This window comes from Scyliorhinus torazame, chromosome 10, assembly GCF_047496885.1.
Source record: "Scyliorhinus torazame isolate Kashiwa2021f chromosome 10, sScyTor2.1, whole genome shotgun sequence".
Classification (NCBI taxonomy): Eukaryota; Metazoa; Chordata; class Chondrichthyes; order Carcharhiniformes; family Scyliorhinidae; genus Scyliorhinus; species Scyliorhinus torazame.
In genome coordinates this window covers 182,500,478-182,526,451 of record NC_092716.1, presented here as the reverse complement: position 1 = coordinate 182,526,451, position 25,974 = coordinate 182,500,478, and the positions used below count along the sequence as shown (strand labels likewise).

The 25,974-nt window shown below is 45.9% G+C and overlaps 1 protein-coding gene across 5 annotated transcripts in view; it reads right to left on the bottom strand.

Annotated features, from left to right (window-relative positions):
* The window catches only part of LOC140384409 (uncharacterized), a 149,325-nt gene that overhangs the window by 94,665 nt on the left and 28,686 nt on the right, over window positions 1–25,974 (bottom strand). For all 5 annotated transcript variants that reach the window (XM_072466085.1, XM_072466086.1, XM_072466087.1 and 2 more), the window contains exons 2-8: window positions 20,471–20,652; window positions 17,140–17,267; window positions 15,003–15,069; window positions 6,807–6,963; window positions 4,731–4,876; window positions 3,842–3,952; window positions 1,597–1,687 (exon numbers count right to left, since the gene is read on the bottom strand). In XM_072466085.1, the coding sequence (XP_072322186.1) occupies window positions 1,597–1,687; window positions 3,842–3,952; window positions 4,731–4,876; window positions 6,807–6,963; window positions 15,003–15,069; window positions 17,140–17,267; window positions 20,471–20,652 (882 nt within the window). The remainder of the gene's footprint in view (window positions 1–1,596; window positions 1,688–3,841; window positions 3,953–4,730; window positions 4,877–6,806; window positions 6,964–15,002; window positions 15,070–17,139; window positions 17,268–20,470; window positions 20,653–25,974) is intronic.

Genomic DNA, 25,974 nt, shown 5'->3' with positions numbered 1-25,974 from the left:
TACCCCAACGATAAGACTGGTTGGTTCCACATCAACCAACTCAAACTCTACAGGTCACAACGTAGCCACGCCCACCACTTAGCCTTGGTAATGGGAGAGGATGGCGCTCTGCCCACTGACGACTCAGCCCGATGCCCGCTCCAACCCTTCCCCTCTCCGGACGCCACTCTCCCCTCAACTCCACCCATAATCACAGGTTTCAACCTCGAAATGGACTCTGATGAGAGCCTCCCGGATTTGACTACCATCCCTAACGACCTCCCCACCATCAGCTACCCTAGCCCCTGGAATAACGCCTTGGATTTTTCCGGCCCCTTGTACGACCGTCCCCGCCCAACGACTTTTCCTACGCCCACTCCCAGCAACATTGCTTCCACTTCCAGTACACCAGTTCCCGACTACCCTCTGTCACACGACAACCCCGATACTCCCTTTTTGGCACCGTGACAATTCCTACAGGTTGGTAAGACATGACGAATCGGACCACCCACAACCTATGCGGCTACCGCCCGGAATCTGCAGACACGAGTCTGGCAACCAGGAGAAGGTGATGATTTAAGCGATGAGCCTCTTCTGGAAAATGATTTAACGGAACTGATGCACGCAAATATTTGAGGTGTCCAGATGATGAGAAACGAACACTACCTAAGAATTAAGGTGTCCAAATTTCTGATGGAGCCTGCCCGTCTTCTTGTTTTAACCTCCTCTTCTCTCCAACACATGGTTTTAATCTATGTCGGCCCGACACTCGGTTTTGCAATCATAACTACTCTTCTGATTGAACCGTCAGACGCAGTCTACTGACCAATGGCAGTTGAATGCACTACAATACGACTACAAATTCTTCCTGTTCACCCGGTCACCCAGGTAGGGAGTCACGGCACTGATCGCCCCCCTACCTGAGGGCCCCAAAATTATCCGGTCAATCACGCTCAGGTAGTGGAGTAACGGCACTAATCCCCGCCTTACCCAGGGATCCCACCCATTCTTCTCCCGCAGCGGCCCACGTTTCTCATCCTGCTCTCTGGAATGGTTTACTGCACCCTTTACTGCTTTGGGCAGGTCTTGAATCTTCCTTTCTGCTCCAAATCTATACCCTTGTTTCTTCCACTATTCTTTCAGACCCCTTCGGGTCACTTCCAAATACTATTTACCCTTAAAATGCAATGGTTGCTGATCACTGCTGCTACCTCTGAGCCCCTGGGACGAAACCCTATAAAACTGGCCGCCCTGAAATTCGGCTGGTTAAGCAAAGCCTCAACCTTTCATGTTTGCTAGTAAAAATGGAGAATGGTCAAAGAAAGCATCCGCCCACTCCTCGCGTCGACCACACAAGCTGTGAGACACTTGAATACTGGAATTGAGACACTTGGGTTAGTACCTCTCCAAAATTCTTTTTAAAACAAAATGGGGGAGTCACACATGCTGACAATCATAAAGGGAAATTGGAACTAAGAGAGAGAGACTAACACACACAGATATTAACCAATGATACTGACATGATACTATGCTTGATTCCTAGGATTACACGGAAACCAGACACCGAAAGATTAACCCAGCCCCCATGATCGCTGTCTGGATAATTGCCGCACTTACCAAACTCCGAGCACAAGATACCCAAGACTTTCCACAGCCCGGCGGTCTGTGGTACCATCCCCCAAATGCAGGGGAATGTGAGAGTGGCACCCTATGAGTGTGTAAGAACACAAGCGTCATATTTGGGTGCAATAACCAACGGACAACTTACAGAAAGCCTAATGGGTCCACATCAGAATGTTACAATAGCACAACCGGAACAGAAGATTGATGGGAACTTACTAATGAAGGGTGCCCCGAAATTGGATGTTTAAATAAAATTGCAGGGAACATAATAAGAATCGGACAAAATTGCCCCGGGACACCCACTAAAGGTAATTTGGCAATACACATAATTAGAGTAGGACCTAAGCCAGCCCCGAGCGACACCACCCCACAGACCATCTCCAGTCAGGATACCGCACAACAACTGTTAGAGATAGAGACCGAAACCCTCACCAGGTGGGAAGGCATTGCAAAATGGAACCCACTCTCATACATAATAGAGACCCTCCTCCTGATTGCAGTAATCTATAGTGTAGTCCTCACATTCAAACTCCGTAAATGGAAGGCAAAAGCCTCCCGGCCCCCTATATACACAGTTCGAACCCCCCTCTTTGGAATCCAATAGAGCTCTGCTAAGAATGTCCAACTTACAAAAAAAACTGTGATAGCCGCTGCTAAATGGACCCTTTGTGCCTTTGTACTGATGAAATGTGATAAGAAGGAAGAATATGGTGCTGCTGTTTAAGTTTTGTAGATTTTGTGTTGTAGATAAATTTGTTATGTAAAAACAGCAGCATGAGTGTAGCATAAAAAGTTTAGTTAGCAACCAACCGTTTAGTATGGATTTAAGTTTAATTAATTTATATGAATTTAATTTGGATATAAAATAACCAGTTGCAGTGAATTGTTTTCATGAATGTATGTGATAAGGTATTAGGTAAAATTGTACAATGAAGTCTCGGGCACAGTAGAGTAGAACCTGAACTGGTACCACCTGGGGCTGGTATAGCACAGGGTTAAATCGCTGGCTTTGAAAGCAGACCAAGGCAGGCCAGCAGCACGGTTCAATTCCCGTACCAGCCTCCCCGAACAGGCGCCGGAATGTGGCAACTAGGGGCTTTTCACAGTAACTTCATTGAAGCCTACTTGTGACAATAAGCGATTTTCATTTTCATTTCAACTGACTGACCAGTGGCCGGCTTGATAAGGCAGACTACGGGAGCAAGACTGCGGTCCTCCAGGCGTCACATTCAGGATCAAGAGGACGGAATGTAGCCATGTAAAATGGCCACCTGCAAAGTACCATGGGAATTGTGGTCAATTTGGGACACAGACAGGTACACAGCCTCTGTGTATTGTACAAAGAAACCAGACGTGGCTGAAACTTGCATCCATTGAGAATCAATTACCATTTTCCCCAAGAGAATAGCATACGCATTAAGGACCATCAACGATAGCAGACTAACCGGCGCCACCCCCCCTTATTTGGAAAGGCCTACGTGCCTGGGACAATGATAGCTAGGACTTGCCCAGCCATCGACGTATCCGCCCCCTAGTTGGCTAAGATCGAAGAGGGTGATCAAAACCCTATCGATCCATTGGACCAGGAGTAAGGACCGCTCAAAAGGACGCGAAAGAGACAAAGGATAAAAAGCCCTGCGCACGAGAGATCTGCCTCTTTTGGGACCGGCCTGTGCGCGACCAACTGTAGCAGAACAACCAAGTTCAAGGACCCGCGACCATTCCTGAAGGATGAGCCCAGCTGAGACGAACCCAACCGACCGCGTGGATCCGGATAAAGGCCTTATCTCACACAGTGCCGGTCACTCGAAGTTAAGCAAAGGTCATCTTAGTAGTTTAGTACGGAGCCGTGTGTATTATTGCATACAGATACAAGTCTTGTGTTATTAATAAACTGTGTTTTTGAGCTAACATACTGGTTGTGTGGTAATTTGGTCAATATAAGAAACAGCTTGTGGTTCACATAAAGGGCAAAAAGGCAACGGGGTGGGGGGGTTCAAAGGATCGGGTGGCATTTAAAATTGATGTGAAGCTGTGAAGTGCAACCTCAGTCGGGCATTCCTCGCCTAGGGCAAAATAACAGTAATGTTCCGTTAAATAGTGATGTCTTTAGCGCAGAGAAACATCCCACTAAATATGCCCAAACATTAAATCACGTCCTTCATCTGAATGCACAAAAGTAAAATATTACTGTTTTAACATCACATGGTTGTACTTTACCAAAACAAGTGGCATTTACCGTAGATATCAATCTGTCAGATGTCCACCTCTGCAGCAGGTCGCCTATGTTGAGAAGAACAGCATTTGGGCTGTGGGGAGCAGCCACGAACTGACCAGATTTGTGCCCAACCTGAAGTAAAGATGTTGGAACGTGTTGAAATACCCCCAGCTATCACATTTACCATCTCTTTACCACATTTATCACTTTGCTGGAAGGTACCAATTCACTGGCAGTGCTTTGGTAATTTGCCCAAAGTGGCCACTTTGAGCACATTGAGTGACTGTGAATGTTGGTACACAGAGTTGACTGATTATATTAGAGTCTGATTCCGTCATGACCTGACGTACATTTTCTGCCATAGATCACTGGAATGATCAAAGGCAGGGAACTTTGCTGCTGTTTATAATCCATCCTTTCTGACTCTATTAATAGTTAAATCAGCATGAGACCTTGTTTGTCTTTTCCTGAACGGCCAAAAGGTGAAACATCCACTCGCTGGGGAAACAGCGCTTAATTTTGCTGCTGGTATTAATCATAGCATTTGCAGTTAGAAAGAGGCCATTCGGCCAATCGAGTCTGCACTGGCCCTTGAAAAGCCCACCTACCCAAGCCCATACCTCCACTCTATCTCCGTAACCCAGTAACAGCACCTAAACCTATGGACACTAAAGGGCAATTTAGCATGGCCAATCCACCTAACCTGCGCTTCTTTTAATGTGATACATCTAGGAGCCACAAGATTGAGTCTTGCTAGTGCCACATTAATATCTGTTTCTGGTAAACAAATTCAGTGCGAGCAAAAAACGATGGTTGCAACATAAATATGTGATGGAAAGGGGAAGGGAAAATGAGCTCAAAGTACCATTTATAAAAACAATTAACTCTGAAATCAGAGATGTACATTTACCTCTAACCCTCCACATTCATCTTGGAAAAGCAAAGTGAAGGTCCCGTAATCAGAATGCTCTCCACATCGGATCTGCTGACTCTTCACAGATGATTTATGTATTGATGGATAATACAGAGATCGAAGCGTTGTTTGATTTTTATTACCTTTTAAGAGATTGCCAATAGTTTATAATGAATATAATGAACTAATTGTTTTATTTATTCAATTCTTTCCATATCTGACCAACAATCTCCAAGTGGTTTTAAAAAATACTAATGGATTTTCTATGGCATATCCGGAGACAAGAAAGTAATTAGCCTATATAATTTTATTATACCTCATATATTATAAGCACCCTTCGCTCAGCTGTTTAAATAATTAAAATGAACTTTCATAAAGTGTGTCAGATTTTAATATTAAAAAGCTGGTGGAGGAGGTTAGGGAGGATTTGGTGGAGGAGGTTAGGGAGGACTTTAAGAGGTGGGATATGTTGCATCTGACTCTGGCAGGGAGGGTCCAAGTGGTGAAGATGAACGTCCTGCCAAGGTTCCTATTTATATTCCAGATGCTTCCGGTTTTTGTATCAAAGGCCATTTTCCGGAAGGTGGATACGATTATTCCAGCGTTTCTGTTGGGAAGGTTGGTGTTGCCAAACTTGTTACATTATTATTGGGTGGCGAACATGGAGAAGGCGAGGCGGTGGTGAGAAGGAGAGGGGGCAGCAGCATGGGTGAGGCTATGGTGACGGCGACATTGCCACTGGTGCCAAGGAGATATACGGAGAGCCCAGTGGTAGGATGGTGTGGAACCAGCTGAGGAGGGATTTCAGGATAAAGGGGATGTTGGTGTTAACGCTGTTGTGCAAAAACCATCGATTTGAGCCGGGGCGGGGGGGGACGACGGGGGTGGGGGGGGGGGACCAAGTCAGTATGTATAGGAAGTAGAGAGAAGTGGGACTGGTGAGGTTTCCGTACTTGGAAGAGAGGTTTGCTACTATAGAGGAACTGAAGGAGAGGGTAGAGTTCCCGAGAGGAAGTGACTTTAGATATTTACAGGTAAATGGACTATGCACGGAAGGTCTGGAAAGAGTTCCCCAAGCTGCTGAAGTATGCCCTACTGGAGTGGCTGGTGCTCCTGGACACGGTGGGGAGGGCAGAATTCGAGAAATATACGGATGGCTGGGAGAACAGGTGGTGAAGAATAAGGAGAGGTGGGAGGGGGTGCTGGGAGCGGAGATAAATTGAGAAGTGTGGAGTGAGACTCTTCTTATGTGCGAGGATGAGCCTGATAGACGTGACTCAGGCAGGAATGAATGGGTTCTTCCAGGGGGTGGCAGACGAGTGTGAGACGTGTGAGTGGGGGGCGAGCAAACCACACACACATGTTCTGGGGCTGTGAGAAGCTGGCGAGATACTGGGTGGGAGTGTTCGCGACACTAACAAAGATTGTTGGGGAGGAAGTTGGGCCGTATCCTATGATGGTGATATTAGGGATATCAGAGAAGCCGGAGCTGATGGAAGGGAGGAAGGCCGATGTCATGGCCTTTGCCTCTCTGGTTGCCTGAAGGATCTTGTTGGAATGTGGTGGTTGCCTGAAGGATCTTGTTGGAATGTGGTCGGCAATGTGACGGCCTGGCTGGGCGACTTGTATGACTTTCTCCATTTGGAAAAGATTAAATGTGAATTGTGGGGTTCAGCCGAAGACTTCGAGGCAAGGCCAGGGCTGTTTGTGGCTATGTTTGAGGAGCTATTCGTCGCGCGAGGGGGGGGGGGGATATGGGGGGAAATCTGTACAAACCATTGTTCATGTTTTGTAACTGATTGAATAAGTTTGGCATAAAATACATTTTTAAAAAAAGTTTAAATCCACATTATGTTGGACACTTTCCAACAACACATCTCAAGTGAAGGGTTAACTATTGCCCTCAGTTTCCACAGGGTAAGTTCACTGGGGTTTCCTTTGGAACATCAACAGCTTTCTTGGAGTTAGCCAGCTTTCTTTAACATACACTGGATCACTGGATCTTTAACCCAGAGAGTTTTTTGGTTACAGGAACCAGAGCCTGATGTCACTGTTTATGAAATTAGTACTTACTGCTCATATATTTGTGCTTGTCGATAAAATAATCTCCCTCCAGACCCAGGCCCAGTGCAATCACTTTCAGAATTCGGACAGTCAACAGCTCGCAGGTTTTGAAGAATGATTCCACACATTCCCTAAACTCAGGCTTATGATTGACAGTAGGCCATTTCTAAAGAAATATGAAAGGAGAAACAGCAAGACTTTATAATCAGGTTTTCTTTACTGAAAAATATAGAAAAAAAGTTATTTTCTTTACTTGACCGTGATCCAGATCTTTCGTGCCAATTCTTTCTAGTCACAGGTCCAGCTGCTGTGCTCAGTGACAATGCTTGGATTGTCATCACGCCATATCCCTGGACAAGCTGATGTGGTGGCATTCCCTGAAAATTCATGCCTGGATCCTCTGGGGCCTCTAGTCTGGCCTTGCTACCTCCTCATTCAGCCTGATCCCTGCTGATCTGGTTACACATCTGTTTTTAGATCAGTTTTGGGTTTTGGCAACACAATCTTGTACTAGCCGAGTAACTGGCTTGCCAAAGTCATGTGCTGCCATTCCCAGCCAGTTCAATGAAAACTCCCACTAAAAACACACTCAAGAGCTCCATCTGCCCTTATACATGAGACCTGGGTGGGGATGTGCAGATAAAATAGATTTCTGAATGGAACACCAAAAGTACAAATCTGCAAACAAATCCACTGAAAAAGGCCCAAGGCAAGCAGGCTGCAAGTGCAATTACAGGATGCAGAAAAAAGGGACAAAGTAAAATCAGAGACAGAAGGAAACAAAGGACCTCAAACAAATGCTGCAAGAAAATAACTGAGTAAAAATAAAAATTAGTAGATGAGTAAAAAGGGCTGCAGTAAATTTTCCAATCCCATCTCCAGTATAATTGGACAGTGATATGTGGTAAATCTGGCAGTTTTTCCACTTACCACATTCATTGTCAAAACTCGGACGTTGCAACAGACTTCATGGAAAAAGCATGAAATGATAAGAGTAGCAACAAGGACTGCTATAATGTGTATTCCTCCAAATCTAACAAGACAATCAAAGAGAAAAATAAACGACAGATTTTGGAAGACTTGAATGCACGTTTTGAACCCAGGGTGAATGTTATGTATTCAATACATAAGGTATTCAGGGTAAACACAAGACCATTGAACGGTACGTGATGGCAGTAATGCAGCATCATGTGAATGTTGGCAACTTTAATCAAATAATCTTTTAGATAAGTTGATCTCAAGTATGAGAACCTCCCTCAGTGAGAGCAAATCTGACCAAAGGTGAAGAACTGATGCTGAGGAAAGCAATAGGCACATCGTGAAACATCAACTAGAGCATAAACCAGAGCACCAGGCAGGAACACAACCTTTGGAATTCTTCATCCTGGTCACTGAGAACGGTGTCAATGCCCCTAACTAAACTACCCCCAATTACGACTACATTTCTTTTCTCTCTCCCCACTATGGCTCCCTGTACCACAGTGCTGTGGTCAGTTTGCTCATCCTCACTGCAATCCCTGTTCCCGTCCATACGGAGCATAAAATCCCGAGCATAAAAATCCCATCCCGAACATAAAAATACTTTTCACTGTACCTCGGTACACGTGACAATAAACAAATCCAATCCATGTCTGGCAGAGTCAACCAGGAGCTACATTATGCCGACATACAGTCCTGAAACAATTGCAGACAAAGGGCAGGATGCAAACACTGCAGAAGACAAAATGTACAGGAAAAGAAAAATCTTACAGCATGGGGAAAAGCAGTATTTTAATTGTAAGAAGCAAAACCATCTCACACACAACTATTTGACCAGAAAAAAAGTGAAATACGATGGCCACTACAGATAGATAACAGCAGACAAGAAAAAGCAAATTTGTTCCAACAAGTCTATAGGAGACAAATGGTAGTAACTATCACAAGATAACTCCAGAAAGGGAGAATCAAGCGAATGAGAAATGTCAGACCTGTATGAAGTAGTTTGGCATGGCGATGTGAAAATGAAGCTTTTGAAAGGTAGGTAAAGGGATCCGGGAGGTAAGACTGCAGGAGCCTCAGCAGTTGACCTTGTCTAACAGGTTCGAGATTCGTGCTCCCTGTATGGACGGGAACAGGGATTGCAGTGAGGATGAGCAAACTGACCACAGCACTGTGGTACAGGGAGCCATAGTGGGGAGAGAGAAAAGAAATGTAGTCGTAATTGGGGGTAGTTTAGTTAGGGGCATTGACACTGTTCTCAGTGACCAGGATGAAGAATTCCAAAGGTTGTGTTCCTGCCTGGTGCTCTGGTTCAGGGTCTCTCATATGGGCTGCAGAGGAACTTAGAGTAGGAGGGTAAAGATTCGGCTGTAGTGGTCCATGTAGGTACCAACGACATAGGTTCTGCTAAATGAGTATGAACAGCACGGAGCTAAATTAAAAAACAGAACCGATAAGGTAATAATCTCTGGATTACTACCTGAACCACAAGCTAATTGGCACAGAGTCAATAAGATTAAGAAGGTAAATGCATTGCTCAAAGATCGGTGGGGGTGGGGTGGAGGGAGGGTTCAGTTGTGTGGAGAATTAGAAAATCCAAGTTAAATGAGAAGGTAGAAGTGCAGGTTAACGACAAGGACTTTAAACTAGTTAAAGGAGCAGAGGGTTCAGGAGAGGATAGTAAAGTTTCTAGACCACGTAATAGAAGAGAGTATAGAAGGTGACAGGAATCTAACTTCAGGCAGAGCAAAGAAGGTGAGAAATATGTGAAGGGAGGTGGTCAATCCAGGACCGAGTGCTGCACCTAAATGCATGTAGTATACAGAACAAGGTAAATGAGCTTGTTGCGCACATTGAAATTGGCCGGTACGATGTTGTGGGCATCACAGAGACATGGCTGCAAGGGGATCAGGGCTGGGATCTAAACATCCAAGGATATGTGTCCTATTGTAAGGACAGTCAAATGGGCAAAGGGGGCGGGGTTGCATGGTTCGCAAGTATTAAATTAAATAGATAGTGATATGCGATATAGGATCAGAAGTCATGGAATCTATGTGGGTAGAGTTGAGGAATCGCAAAGGTAAAAAGACCCCAATGGGAGTCATGTACAGGCCTCTTAGCAGGAGTGAGTATGTGGGGCAGAAAATAAATCAAGAGATAGAAAGGTTTGTGAGGGAGAATCAGATGTAATGACATTACAATTAAATGAAAGACAACTACAAAGGCATGAGGGAGGAGCTGGTCAGAGTTATTTGGAAGGGGAGCCTAGCAGGGAAGACGGTGGAACACCACCGGCAGGAGATTTGGGGGTTATTAGGGAGGCACAACAGAAATTACACCGAAACATGCTAAGGGGAGGCAGAAATCCACGGCTGATGAGGGAAGTCAAGGACAGCCAAAAAGAAAAAGAAAAAGTGGGAAGAATTAGTGGGAAGCCTTTAAAAGCGAGCAGAGGACAACTAGAATCTTAGAATTTACAATGTAGAAGGAGGCCATTTGGCCCATCGAATCTGAACTGGCCCTTGGAAAGAGCACCCTACTTAAGCCCACACCTCCATCTTTTGCCCGTAACCCAGTAACCCCACCTAACCTTTTTAAAAAATATATATTTTTCTTCTCCATTTTCACATTTTCTTCACAATTTACACTCCGCCAACAAACAGTAAACGGTAATGAATACAATGTCAATCCCCTTATCAACAACAACGATCCCATCCTCCCACCACCCCCAAACAACGGCCCGCCTGACAATATAAGCATCAAATAAAACAAAACCTCCCAATGAGAAAAAAAAAGAAATAGGAATCAGGAATCGCCTATGGTCACCATTGATTTATATAGTTCCCTCCCCCCTAATATTCAACGCCATCCAATGCCCGAAACAGTACCGTGAAAGGCATCCATGAATTGTAGATCCCCCCTCACCACACACAGGCTCCTCCCCTCCACCTCCTCTTGTAAAACTCCTCCCCCCCGCCTCGGTTCCTTCCCCCAACTTTTCACCCCGGCTAGACTCAGCAAAACCTGTTTTACCAGGCTCCGATGGCCGCAGCCCCTCCCCCCACCTCACACCCATTCACTGGCCGGCTTAAACCGGCCAGCGTGGAGGCCCCCACCCGGGTCTTCTTCCCCCTTGCCCGATCCCAGGAAAACCAAGAAATCCCGTTTAGCACACAACCCCAGAATATAACCCAAGCCCCAAAGAACCATCATTGCAAATGAAAGTCCCAACTCTTCCCTTGTCCAAATATACAGCATCGACTCATTTAGTACATATACCAACAAGCAGTGAAAAAATAAAGTTACATGAGGCTACCTCGGTACAAGACCCGCTCTCAGTCCCATTTCTGAATTCTGCCACAGTCCTTCTGCTTTTGCAAACCCCTCCGCCACTTCCTCCATCCCAAAATAAAAGTCCTTGGATTTGTAGGTCACCCGCAACTTAGCTGGATACACTATGCTGCACTGCACTTGCTGTTGTATTGTGCCTTCTTCACCCGGCTGAAGACCGCCCGCCTCCTCGCCAGCTCCACCGTAAAGTCCGATCCGTATTGAGTTTGTATCGAGAGGGATCGCCCCCTCCCCCAATAGCTCCACCAACATCGTGGCAAAATACTCCGTCGGCCTCGACCCTTCCACCCATTCGGGCAGACCCACGATCCTCAGATTCTGCCGCCTGGATCTGTTTTCCAGGTCTTCCATTTTGGCTCGCAGACCCTTGTTGGTCCCTATCACCCTCCGCAGCTTCTGCAGGGAGAACTTGCTCCAGACCCTCGCCAGGGCAGCACTCCCATCTCGGCCCAAAAAACACTCCAGCAGCCTAGTGGTGGTAGCCACCCTCCAGACCTGGAACCAGCTACGGCAACAATTCGGCCTGACTGAATTGTCCGACAAAGCCCCCATCTGCAACAACTATTGGTTCGTGCCAGCACTCACTGATGCCACCTTTAAAAGTTGGAGACAGGACGGGGGGACACTGACAGTCTGGGACCTATACACTGGCGGCAGGGTCACAACACTGGACGAACTGACGGAGATATTCCAGCTAGCTGAGGGCAACAAACTCAGATACCTGTAGCTTAAAAACTTCCTACGGAAGGAGACAAGGACCCCCGCAACCACTGCGATGGACGCTACTAAAAGAACTACTGGACGCAGACATTCTAGGTAGTGGGAACTGTAGTGACATGTACGAACGACTGGTAGAGAGGGCCGACACTGTACTGGAAATGATGAGGAGGAAATGGGAGGAAGACGTGGGGATCGAAATAGAGTGGGGGCTCTGGAGCAAAGCACTACTTAAGGTCAACTCCACCTTCACGTGCGAAAGACTCAACCTACGCAACTAAAAGTGATACATAGAGCCCACTTAACAAGAATCCGAATGAGTAGGTTCATCCTGGAGGTGGAATACAAATGCGAATGGTGCCAAAGAGGCCCAGCCAACCATGTTCTGGTCTTGTCCCAGACCTGCTGGGTACTGGGCAGCCTTCTTCGGGGAAGGTCCAAAGTGGTGGGGATGAGGGTGGAGCCATGCACGAAAGTGGCAGCCAGACGGACGCCCGGCGGAACAAGACGCAAGACGGAGTAGCCAAACCCAGCAGGAAAGAGAGGAAGATAGGGGAGTGGCAGAGAAGAAGGGGGTGGGAAAAACGAGGGAAGGAGAACAACAGAGGGGAGCCAGAAGGGAGGAGAGCGCAGGAAACGACACTGACCACAACAAGCACAGCAAAGCGAAAGAGAGACAGAAAGAGCAGGAAGAAGGAACAACAGCCGAGGCAAAAAACAAAAAAGTAAATAAAACGACCAAAAGATGCAGGTGACATCAGGGGCAACACCCAGGTGCCCCTTCCACCCGGTTTTGTTTTGCTTGTTTTGTATTAAAAACAAGAGAAGGGGAGCGGGGGGCTATGTGTTTCTTTTTCTGCTGTGTTAGGAAATTATTTTTTTTACTTCTTTTTAAAAAATCTTTCTCTGTGTACGTTTGTAAGTATATCATGTATAAAACCCAATAAAGACATTTAAAAAAAAACAAGCAACCAATAATGACAATGCCAGTGTTGAAGTACTTTGATGTAAGTGAGGAGTCCCCCTTTCAGAATGATTCCAGCGAGATGGGTCTGGGAGGTGAAGCAAGGACAACTGTTTGCATTGCATTTTGGGGACTAACACAAACAGAACAACGCTATGGTCAGAGTGAAAAAGAAAGGGTGGCTATTGATTTTCTTGTGAACATTTTCATCAGTAAAGTTGCGGCATGTCCAATCACAACCCCCTTCAAAGCATTTTTCGTAAACTGCTGCTATCTGCTCCTAAATGACTGAAAAGAATATTAATTTGTTTAAAAATGATATAATGTGTGTGATGTTATGCATAAGCAGTCATGTAAGTATTAGGAGACATGACCTCCAACCAGCAGGTGGCAGTGGAGAACCACGTGACACTGCTACCTCGGAGAGTCTGGAGATAGTCGCTATAGTGGATAGTTGCATTTGTAGTAGCTCATAGATAATTTATAATTGTAATATAATAGTTAATAGATTTTGATAGTTTTCTCATTGTTATCTGACCCACGTTCATGTTTAACAATCAACATTTAACTAGTCACGAACCAGACGTTCTCTAGTGCACTAATTCTGTCCGGCCAAACACCAGAATGTAAAAATGTGGACATGACACACAAGCAAGAAAAAGATAGGAACATGGAAAATAATAGCAGGGTTAAGCTATTTGGCCCTTTGAGCCTGCTCCGCCATTCAACGTAATTGTGGCCGATCCTCCATCTCAGTGCCGTAGGTTACCTCATACCCCAATCCATTTTATTCTTAAATATATTTGCGGTATAGAATTCCATAGGTACACCACCCTCGGTGAAGACACTTCTCCTCACCTCACTCCTAAATGGCCTATGCTGCATCCTGTGACTGTGACCCCTTTCTCTAGAGTCTCCGACCAGAGGATGTACATTGCAAACATGCTGACGAGAGCAGTGCTCCTCATGGACGAAAGTGGAGGAGACTAAAACAGAATGTGAAATTTTCCAGATGCCACGTGAAGCAGCAGTTGAACATGCCCTAGAAGTCATTAGCACAACAGAGACAGAATGTGACAGAAGCCCCTTACTCAAATCAAGCAAATTATCCAACAAGATACAAGTGCTACAACACAGGAGGCACTGATGAAAGGATGACCTAAGAACATCAAGGACACCTGTGCTCATAGAAAACTATCTGGCATACCGAGACAAGTGCAAGATGGCATGTGGCACAAAGGAAAGGGAGTCATCATCTCCAAATACAAATTGGTTACCGAGCACAAGTCCTATTGAGCTGGTTTTAGGTTTAGGTTAATGGTGGGTGGGAAAGATTTGAGGTGGTGAGGGAAGAAAGGAGAAGAGCGGTAATAGGCTGTGAAAGATGGAATGGGAGTGAAGATGAAAGGATGGAGTTTGGAAGAAGAGAAGCATTAGGATTTAGTGCGAATGACTGGTTTTAACGTGGAAGAAATGAAGCAGTGAGGAGATGATGGGTATGAAAGATGTCAAGAAGGAAAAAATTGGTGAGAAGAGGAAGATGTAACAGAGCTGATGCGAGAAAGAGTTGGAGTACGAGGTAGCATAAGGATCAGAAATAGCAGAATGGGAAAGGGACACAAAATAGGAATTAGAAGAAGGGTAGTGAGAACAGTGAGATTGTGAAAATGGGAGAAAACATGAAAGACAGGGTCCTGATGGGGCAATTGGAAGTGGAGAGAGTGTGAGGGCAAGGAACAGAAAATAAATGTGGTGAGGAAGTAGTAGGAATGCAAAAGGATGAGAGATCATGGGGCGTGAACACAGGGGATCAGTCATGAGGCAAGCGGAATGTCTTTTTGTATTTCTCTGGAATTAGGCTGGATCTTGCCCTCAACTGAAGGACTGTGGTTGCAGATTTGGAGAAAGAAAACTCCTGAAGCAGGAGAACCCTCAACTCTCAACCCCAGCTTGGATTCTGCTAATCAGCAAATGTAAGGCTCACGTGTAGTTTTGACCCCAATATCTGAAGACTCCATCTGCTTTCCTGCCCAAGAGGGCAGGTGGGGCCTCTGCCTGCAGTAAGCAGAAACCTAGACTGGTGCTTCACTTGAGCTAGTCTAACAGGTGACTGGCTAAATGTTCCCTCAAGCCCACTATTTTATCAGATCCAATTTACAATACACAGTTCATAGTTGGAACTTCTTTGATCTTACAACAAGTGAAGATAATGTTGACACATTAAAAGCTTCCTTCAAGTCCCCAGGCCGTGCAGGATTTAATCTGTGAAGAACAAGCATATTTCTTTTTATTATTGTTATGCAAAGATAATGCAAATTTCTACTCATAATTTAGCATCTGATTTGAATGCAAGTTTTGAACAAGAAAAATAATCTGCTCTGTCACGACTGTCTCTCCACAAGTCATATGTAAACCATTGCAGCATGGAATTAACCCCAGCTAGGGAATTATCAGAGTGAATAATCTTCTTTAATCTTTGGTATACCATTTGGTCAAGATTCCACTCTGCATATCTGGCTTTTGTCAGTACAAATTGTTAGAAACAAAACATTACCAACCCTAGATTTACTCAAGTGATTGATAAAATCACCAAATAATTATTCATGATCTTTAGATTGCTACGATCCTGTTAAAACTGAATTCTGAACTGAGCAATTAACTTACAGAATTACACCGCAAGATTTAAATCAAAAATAAATGTTGTTGTATGTATGAAAAGAAATTGACCAAAACAACTAAATTGACAGTATAGCTTATAATAATTTATGCTGTAAACTCAGTTCTACTTTTTATTTCCCTCCCCCCACCCGTGCCACCATCAGATGCCTAGAGTTGAGGTTTCAATGGAAGGTTGGAGGATTATTGAGCAAACAGCTAATATGCTTCTACCAACCTTTCAGGAAATACATTTCAAATCTTAACTTGTCACTGCAAATCTTTTTTATTCATCTAATTTCTAATTCTTATGAATTTCAAATTGTTAATTCTGTTTCTTTCCACAGATGCTGCCAGACCTGCTGAGTTTTCCCAGCACTTTTATTCCCGATTTCCAGCATCTACAGAATTTTGCTTTAATTTTACCATAATAGTGAAGCTCCTCTCGTTGTGCCTGAGCACTCTCTTGGGATGAGTGAACATTTTTTGCATAATTGTAATAAAATTAATGAGATTAACATCGACAGAGAGGAGGTTCTGGGGGGTATGGCAGGCTTAAAGGTAGATAATTAGTGGAAAAGTGTGAGGTGATGCACATGGAAAGGTCAAACAGGGCAAGGAAATCCATGATAAACGGCAGGACCCAGGGACCCTGAGGATCAGAGGGAACTTGATGTGTATGTGCAATGGTCCCTTAAGGTACCAGAGCAGGTAGATACAGTGGTTCAGAAGGCATATGGTATACTTGCCTTTATTAGCTGAGCCATAGAATTAATAGCAGGGAGATTACGCTGGAACTGCATAAAACATTGGTCAGACCACAGCGGAGTTGGGCGGCATAGTCGTTAGCACTGCTGCCTACGGCGCTGAGGACCCAGGTTTGATACCGGCCCCGGGTCACTGTCTGTGTGGAGTTTGCACATTCTCCCCGTGTCTGTGTGGGTTTCATCCCCACAACCCAAAGATGTGCATGGTAGGTGGATTGCCATGCTAAATTGTCTGTTAATTGGAAATAAATAATTGGGCACTCTAAATTTATAATAAAAAAGACCACAGCTGGAATTCACATTAAAGAAGCAATGTGATAGCACTGGAAAGGAAAGGGTGCAGAGGAAATTCACCAGAATGTTGCCTGAGCTGGAGTGTATTAGATATGAAGAGACAAATAGACTTGGGATGGTTTTCCTTGGAGCAGAGGAGACTGAGGGGTGGGAGGGAGGAAAACAACATGATTGAAATGTATAAAATTATGAGGGGTATAGATAATGTGGACAGGAAGAAATTTCTCCCCTTGGTGGATGGGTCAATGACCAGGGGCCATAGATTTAAGGTAAGGGCAGGAGGTTTAGAGGGGATGTGAGAAGCTTTACCCATAAGATGGTGGCCGTTTGGAATTTGTTGCCTGAAAGGGTGGTGGAGGCAGAGACCCTCGTAACATTTAAGAATCATTTAGATATGCACTTGCGATCCCAGACAATGAGCCAAGTGCTGGAAAATGGGATTGGAATGGTTAGGTGGTTGTTTTTGATCTGTGCAGACGCGATGTGCCGAAGGGCCTTTTCTATGCTGTATGATTCTATGACTCTATGACTGGTAACTTCCTCGCTTTTTTACTCTGTGCCTCTAGTTCTGTTCATATACTAACTATTACAGAAGTTGTTCTTCAGATTTTTGTACCTTTCTCGCTCTGCTGCAACCCAGCCGTGCTCCATATTTTCAGAGTCTATCACTTGACAGGCATACTGTTGTTTAATATCACTTGGAAGCGCGAAGAATTTCTTGCAGATATCCATCACCTCAGTTACCTAAGGAGCAATTATGTTTTACACACAAAATAGGTTTTGCATCTTTGATTTACATTGGCATCTCACTCACTAGATTTTAACCAGTTTCTTTCTGTTCAGTGTCTATTATCTCTAATCATTTTTGGAAGATTATATAAATATGTAACATGAAAAAGGAGAGAGTTTGTCAGCATGTGCATTCTTTATAATGCTGCAAACAAGATCCTTTTGGAGACAGAAGCAAAATGATTTTGAATATATTGTACTGTGAGGCTATTGGGTACCAATTTGGAGCACAACACAACACTGGGACAATGATAATGTGCAAGCTGTTTACAGCAATATTTTATCTGAAGATATTCTGATGGGATGGAAACTTCTGCAGTTTCCTCAAAAGATGGAAAAGATCCTTGTCAGAAAATAATGACAGATGCTGGCATTGTCCATGTGAGTATCTGAGTAAAAGAGAGACATTAAATTGATACGAAAGAGAAAATGCTGGGAAATCTCAGCAGCGCTGGCAGCATCTGTAGGGAGAGAAAGGAGCTAACGTTTCAAGTCCGATGACTCTTTGTCAAAACTATCAGATAAAGTGGGAAATATTTATACTGTGGAGTGAGAATGAAAAATGAGTCAGAGCCACAGAAACCCAGGGAAACCAGGTGCTAATGGCCACAGAAACCAAGGGGAAAGAGTGCTAATGGCAGTCCCCAGAGAGAACAAAAGGTGTGAGAGGCCAAACAGCAGAGAAACTAACATCAGAGGATGAACTGTAGATGTAGGGGGAGGGGAAGGGGGAAGCAAAGAGGGGAAAGGGCAAGGAAAGGTGGATAAGGTCGGGGGGGTTAAATTAAGAAAGAAAGAAATTGTAAAAGACAGTTAAAATGAAATGGGATGAAAACAAATGGGTCAGGGTGGGGTAGAGCTGATCATCTGAAGTTGTTGAATTCAACGTTGAGACTGGAAGGCTGTAGTGTGCCTAACCGGAAGATGAGATGTTGTTCCTCCAGTTTGTGTTGAGCTTCACTGGAACATTGCAGCGGCCAAGATCAGCACAGAACAGGCCCTTCGGCCCTCGATGTTGTGCCGAGCTTTGTCCGAAACCAAGATCAAGCTATCCCACTCCCCGTCATTCTGGTGTGCTCCATGTGCCTATCCAATAACCGTTTGAAAGTTCCCAAAGTGTCCAACTCCACTATCACAGCAGGCAGTCCATTCCACCCCCTAACCACTCTCTAATAAAGAACCTACCTCAGACATCCCTCCTTTATCTCCCACCCCGAACCTTATAGTTATGCTCCCTTGTAACAGCTACATCCACCCGAGGAAATAGTCTCTGAATGTCCACTCTATCTATCCCCTCATCATCTTATAAACCTCTATTAAGTCACCTCTCATCCTCCTTCACTCCAATGAGAAAAGCCCTAGCTCCCTCAACCTTTCCTCATCAGACCCACCCTCCAATCCAGGCAGCATCCTGGTAAATCTCCTTTGCACCCTTTCCAATGCTTCCACATCCTTCCTATAATGAGGTGACCAGAATTGCACACAATACTCCAAATGGGGTCTCACCAGGGTCATGGACAGTTGCAGCATAACCCCGCGGCTCTTAAACTCAAGCCCCCTGTTAATAAACGCGAACACACTATAGGCCTTCTTCACTGCTCTATCCACTTGAGTGGCAACCTTCAGAGATCTGTGGACATGAACCCCAAGATCTCTCTGTTCCTCCACATTCCTCAGAATCCTGCCGTTGACCCTGTAATCCGCATTCAAATTTGTCCTTCCAAAATCAATCACCTCGCACTTATCAGGGTTAAACTCCATCTGCCATTTTTCGGCCCAGCTCTGCATCCTATCAATATCTCTTTGCAGCCTACAACAGCCCTCCACCTCATCCACGACTCCACCAATCATGGTGTCATCAGCAAATTTACTGAACCACCCTTCAGCCCCCTCCTCCAAGTCATTTATAAAAATCACAAATAGCAGAGGACCCAGCACTGATCCCTGTGGTACGCCGCTGGTAACTTGTCTCCAGTCTGAAAATTTTCCATCCACCACCAACCTCTGTCTTCTCTGTGATAGAATATCCAATTGGCCAAATTTCCCTCTATCCCACACCTCCTTACTTTCTTCATGAGCCGACCATGGGGTACCTTATCAAACACCTTACTGAAATCCATGTATACGACATCAACTGCACCACCTTCATCTACACACTTAGTTACCTCCTCAAAGAATTCAATCAAATTTGTGAGGCAAGACTTACCCTTCACAAATCCGTGTTGACTATCACGGATTAAGCTGCATCTTTCCAAATGGTCATTAATCCTATCCCTCAGGACCCTTTCCATTAACTTACCGATCACCGAAGTGCGCATGGGAGCAGGGTCTTTTGTTAAAATCGCAAGCAACAGGAAAGTCAGGGCCCTGAATGCGCACAGACCGAAGATGCTCAGCAAAGCGATCACCCAGTCTGCGTTTGGTCTCCGATATAGAGGAGACCACATTGGGAGCAGCGAATGCAGTAGAACAAATTGGAAGAGATACAAGTGAAACGCTGCTTAACCTGGAATGAGTGTTTTGGGCCTGGGATGTTAAGCATGGAAGAGGTAAAGGGGCAGGTGTTACACCTTCTGCGATTGCGTGGGAAGGTGCCATGGGTGATGGGTGAGGTTCTGGGTCTGGTGGAGGAGTGGACTAGATTATCTCGGAGGGAACGGTCTCTGCAGAATGCTGACAGACGGAGTGAAGGGGAGATGTGTTTGGTGATGGCATCACGCTGGAGTTGGCGAAAATGACATTAAATTGATAGTTGCAAGGGTAACAGAAGAGACAACACAATGTCTTGTGAAATATATGGATACAGACTAGATAATTTGCAATATCTAACAGGTTTCTCTCCATATAAAGATCTTTAATGAAAAAGCACATTGGTGGTATCATTCGATTTTAGATATGTGCACTGATAATTCAGATATCATTTAGAATTAATTGCTCACAAATTGTTCCTTCAGTTGATGATGTTATCTAACCTCTAAACTATCAATGTTCGTATAACACTGATATGGTTTATTGTTGAATAGTTGAAATGTCACCCTTTACATTGACATCATGACGACACAAAAGAAAGGAAACACAAACAAGATCATTAAATGTGCATTCACATAGTTAATGAGCACAGTTAGTAAACATATTGAAACATTACGATGGATACACACCTTTTGATCTTCGATCCCTGTGTTTTTGAGGTACACAAACCCAATGTCGCTGAAGGCCCTCAAGATCTCTGCGGATAGTCGGTCCATTTCAATGGCCGAAGGCTCAGGGTTTCCCAAACCAAATGAGCCAAAATCAACTACTTCAATGCTCATCCTTTCCAAAAATTCTGGCTTCTTAAGAGCTTTTGATAGATAAAGGTAGAAAAATAAAGATTTAAAGATATATGCAGAAAATTCCACGATTCTCCCCTTCCCGCCCCTTAACTACTACCTCGGTTAACACAACCATTCCATATTAACTTTATACATGTTGCCTCCTGTATTAAAACATGTCATGGCAGTGTTTGGTGCTACCTGGTTGTACCTTGTTACTGTTGTTGTTCTCACACCCATATCTTTCCTTGCCCTTGATCCTCCCGGATCCTTTGCCTTGCCTGCCCGGGCATCCTGGTTAGACCACAAAATATAGGAGCAGTATTAGGCCATTCGGCCCATCAAGCCTGCTCTGCAATTCAATCGGGCTGATATGTTTCTCACCCCCATAATCCCTGATCAGTCAAAAACCTATCTACCTTTGTCTTAAAGACACTCAGTGATTTGGCCTCCACAGCCTTTTGCAGCAAGAAGATCCACAGATTTAACACCCTCGAGCTGAAAAAATTTCTCCTTATCTCTGTTTTAAAGGATCGCCCCTTCAGTCTGAGGCTGTGCCCTCAGGTTCTAGTTTTTCCTCGAGTGGAAACATCATCTCCACATCCACGCTAGGCCTCTAAGTATCCTATTCCTGCTCATCCTTCTAAACTCCAACGAGCACAGACCCAGGCTCCTCAACCGCTCCTCATCTGACAAACTCTTCATTCCAGGGATAATTCTTGTGCTTCTGATTTCCTTTTTAAAAAAATTTAGAGTCCCCAATTTATTTTTTCCAATTAAGGGCCAACTTAGCGTGGCCAATCCACCTAGCCTGCACATCTTTGAGTTGTGGGGGTGAAACCCACGCAAACACGGGGAGAATGTGCAAACTCCACATGGACAGTGACCCAGAGCCGGGATCGAACCTGGGACCTCGGCGCCGTGAGGCAGCAGTGCTAACCACTGCGCCACCGTGCTGCCTTGCTTCTGATTTCCTGAGCCTTATTTAGAAAATAGTCTGTGCCTCCATTCTTCCTACAAAGTGCATAACCTCACTTTTCCACATTGTATTCCATACCACTTCTTGCCCACTCTCCTAGTTTGTCCAAGTCATTCTACAGCCTCCCGCTCCCTCAATACGATCTGACTCTCTGCATATCTTTGTATCATCTGAAAACTTAGCAACAGTGCCTTCAGTTCCTTCTTCCAGATCATTAATAAATATCATGAAACGTTGTGGTCCCAAAACTGACCCCTGAGGCACACCACTAGTCGCCAGCTGCCATCCTGAAAAAGATTCCTTTATCCCCACTATGCCTTCTGCCAATCCTCTGTAGATGCCAATATCTTACCTCAACACCATGGACTCCCCCCTCCTGCCATGTATGGTGCTTTTTTCATTTTGGGGGGTGACCTGTGGTATTGTATGTGTCTATGTTTTTGTGGGGAGGGGGCATATGGTGGGGTCTGCAAGGAGCCGTGGACACAGCCCAAGGAGGGAATGGTGGGGTGGGGAGCGTGAAGGGGTATGTAGGAGGGGCCTTCGGGTGAGAGCTGTCACGCTGGCAGGTAATGCTGGTGAACGGAATTGAGATGAGGGAAGTGACCGCAGGGGGTGGACAGGTGGGAGGGGGGGAACACGACGTGGCAGAGTTGGAGACTGAGCGTGGTCATGGGTGGAGAAGGGGACCATCTTGGATGGGCCCAGGGTCATATTAAAGGAGGTAGAACCAGAAAGTGATGATGGAAGATGGTAGAGGGGAGTGGAGGCAGAACCATCCGGTAAGAATTGTAATGTGGAACGTCTGGGGACTGAACGGGTCGGTTAAGAGGTCTCAGGTCTTCATGCACCTGAGGAGTTTGAAGGCGGGGGTGGTCTTTCTGCCGGTGATGCACCTCAGAGTGAAGCATCAGGTCAGGTTGAGAAAGGGATGGGTGGGACAAGTATTTCACTCACCAGTCGATTATGGGGGGAGATTTCAACTGTGTGTAAGAACCGAGGGTGGACAGATCGAGCTCCAAGTCAATGGGAAGGCTGAGGATGGCAAAGAAATTGGGAGGGTTTTAGGATCCTGGAAGGGGGGAGGGTATTCCTTCTCGCACGTTTAGAAGGTGCAGTGATATCATGGTTGTGTTGTAATTCAGCGACTGACCACTAGTATAGGAGTCTTACTAGTATATAAGTGAATGTTAAATTTAGCTGACCTCAGACTGGCTGGAGGAAGTTGAAGAGAAAGGTTGCTTGGCATGATTTTACTGATTTTCATCTGTTGTCTTGTATATAGTTTACCCACAGTTAATGTCAATAAATCGTTTATAGCTTTACCGACAATTGTTCTTGTAATAAATTAGGCCATCCGACAAGAACATTATAGAAGGTATAGAATTGATTTTTGTTTTGTGATGAGTCGAGCGATGTTGGTGGGGGCAGAGTACGCGGGAAACTTAATTTCTGATCACGCACAGCGCTGGCTGGAGGTGAGGCTTAGTTTGGGGCAGGAGCAGCAGTCGGGATGGAGGCTGGATTCGGAGCTTTTGGCGGACAAAGGGTTCTGTGAGATGGTGTGGTCGGTGATCAGAGACTATGTGGAGTTAAATCAGAACAGGGAGGTGTCGGCGACCACACTTTGGGTGGCGTTGAATGCACTGTTCTGGTGGGGGGAGGGGGGGTGGGCGGTTCTCATTCAAGGCACACAGGGACAGGAGGGGCACGAGGGAGGAGTATGGACAGTTGTTGGACGAGATAGTCAAGGTGGGCAGGAAATATTCCAGGGTTCCCACTAAGGGGTGTTGGTGGAGAGAAAGAGGTTACAGGGACAGTTTGACAGGCTGACGATGGGAAAGGCAGTGGGGCAGTTGCAGAGAGCGAGGGGGGTGCAATGTGCAATATGGGGAGAGAAGATGAGCCGCGTGCTGGCCCACCAGACACAGAGGCAGGCCGCGTCCAGGGAAGTTCTAAGGGTGCGTCAGAGAAGGGGGAGGTAGTATTGGAGCCGGGGAGGGTAAACGAGGAATTTCGGGAGTACTATAAGAAACTGTAAAAAGCCGAGCCTCGCGGAGAGGAGGCGGATAGGTGGTGGTGTTTGGATGGGCTGGAGTTTCCAAAGCTGCGTGAAGCGAGGAGAGGAGGCAGGCGCTGGAAGAGCCGTTGAGGCTAAGGGAGGTGAGGGATAGTATAAGGGGGAATGAAGTAGGGTAAGGCCCCCGAGCCAAAGGTTCGCACCACATTTGTTGAGGATGTTTAGTGGGGCCCTGGAAAAGGGGAGCTGCTGGAGACATTGACACAGGTGTCAATTATGTTAAATCCCAAAGAAGGAGAAGGACCAGTTGGAGTGTGGGTCACACAGGCCGATTTCACTGTTAAACACGGATGTGAAAGTACTGGCCAAGTGTCGGGGAGGAGAGAGGTTTGGTCGCTGAGGACCAAACAGGTTTTGTAAAGGGCAGGCAGCTATCCAGTAACATCAGGAGGCTGTTAATGTGATTATGACCCTGTCGGCGGTGAGGGTACCGGAGTTAGTGGTCTTTATGGATGCGGAGAAGGCGTTCGATCGGGTGGAGTGGAGGTACCTGTTCGAGATCTTGGGACGGTTTGGATTTGGCCCAAAGTTTGTGGCGTGGGTGCATCTGTTGTACGTGGCTCCCGAAGCGAGTGTACGGACAAAAGAGGCGAGTTCACGGAGTTTTGGGTTGCACAAGGGAACAAAACAGGGGTGTCTGCTGTCACCGCTGTTGTTCGTGCTGGCGATAGAGCCCTTGGCGATGGCCCTTAGGGGCCAGTGGAGTTGCAGGGGTTTGTGAGGGGGAGTAGGGAACACTGGGTGTTGCTGTACACAGACGATCTGTTGCTGTTTGTGTCGGACCTACTGGAGAATATGGGGAGAATTATGGAAATACTGGAGGGGTTTGGGGTGTTCTCGGGATATAATCTAAATGTCGGGAAGAGCAAGATGTTCCTGGTGAATGCGGTGGGTTGGGAAGCCAACCTGGGAGTGTTGCCATTCAGGGTAGCCAGAGAGAGGTTCAAGTATTTAGGAATCCAGGTGTTGGGGAAGTCGGCGATGATGCAGAGGTGGAATCTGACAATGTCTTCTTTTAATTTAGAGCACCCAATTAAGGGGCAATTTAGCATGGTCAATCCACCTCCTCTGCATATCTTTAGGTTGTGGGAGTGAGACCCACGTAACCACGGGGAGAATGTGCAAACTCCACACGGACAGTGACCCGGGGCTGGGATCGAACCTGGGTCCTCGGCGCTGAGGCAGCAGTGCTAACCACTGCGCTGCCCTGCCGCCTGAATCTGACGTTGGTGGAGCAGCTAAAGGGGGATTTTAGGAAGTGGGATACACTGCACTGACATTGGCAGGGAGGGTACAGGTGGTTAAGATGAATGTGCTGCCGAGGTTCCGTTTGTATTCCTGACCCTCCCGATCTTTATCCCTAAGGCTTTCTTTCGGAAATTGGAGGCAGTGATTTCAGAGTTTGTATGGGCGGGGAAGGTGCCAAGGGTAAAGAGGGGCCTGTTACGAAGGCAGAAAGGGGGCTGACATTCCAGAACCTGCTGCATTATTATTGGGCAGCCAATGTGGAAAAGGAGAGGCAGTGTGTTGGGGGGCGGGGGCTCTTATGACACGGTAGCACAGGGTTAACAGTTGCTTCACTACTCCAGGGTCCCAGGTTCGATTCCTGGCTTGGGTCACTGTCTGTGCGGAGTCTGCATGTTCTCCCCGTGTCTGCGTGGGTTTCCTCCGAGTGCTCCGGTTTCCTCCTACAGTCCAAAGACGTGCAGGTTAGGTGGATTGGCCGCGCTAAATTGCCCTTCGTGTCCAAAATGTTTTGGTGGGGTTACTGGGTTTCGGGAATAGGGTTGTGGAGTGGGCTTAGGTAGGGTGCTCTTTCCAAGGGCTGGTGCAGACCCGATAGGCCGAATGGCCTCCTTCTGCTCTGAAAATTCGATGATTCTGCGGCACAATTGTGTCAGTCAGCAATAAAGCAGACTGTTGAAGATACACTATTGACATGATTGCAAGATCGTACGGGTACATGCGACAGTATGGAAGTAGATTGGGACCCAGAAATTATGAGGACAGAAACCCATTTAATACCTCTAGCAGGAGGAGTGACATGGAGAATGGTAATCGGAAAATGAACCCCAGAAATGCCTGGGGTATGATAAATCAATGTTTTCAGTGTGACTCTCAATTTCATTATGCCTTCAGCTGTCCAACACGTTATAATAGAGTGTTTGCATCAGAAGAGTAAAGAGATAGTGACTAGAAAGAAGGTATTGTCCCACTAACGAGACGTTTTACTCCGGTAATGAGAGTCCTGGTTGCGGCGTCCTTCAATTGTGCTGTGTTGGAGGGTGGCTG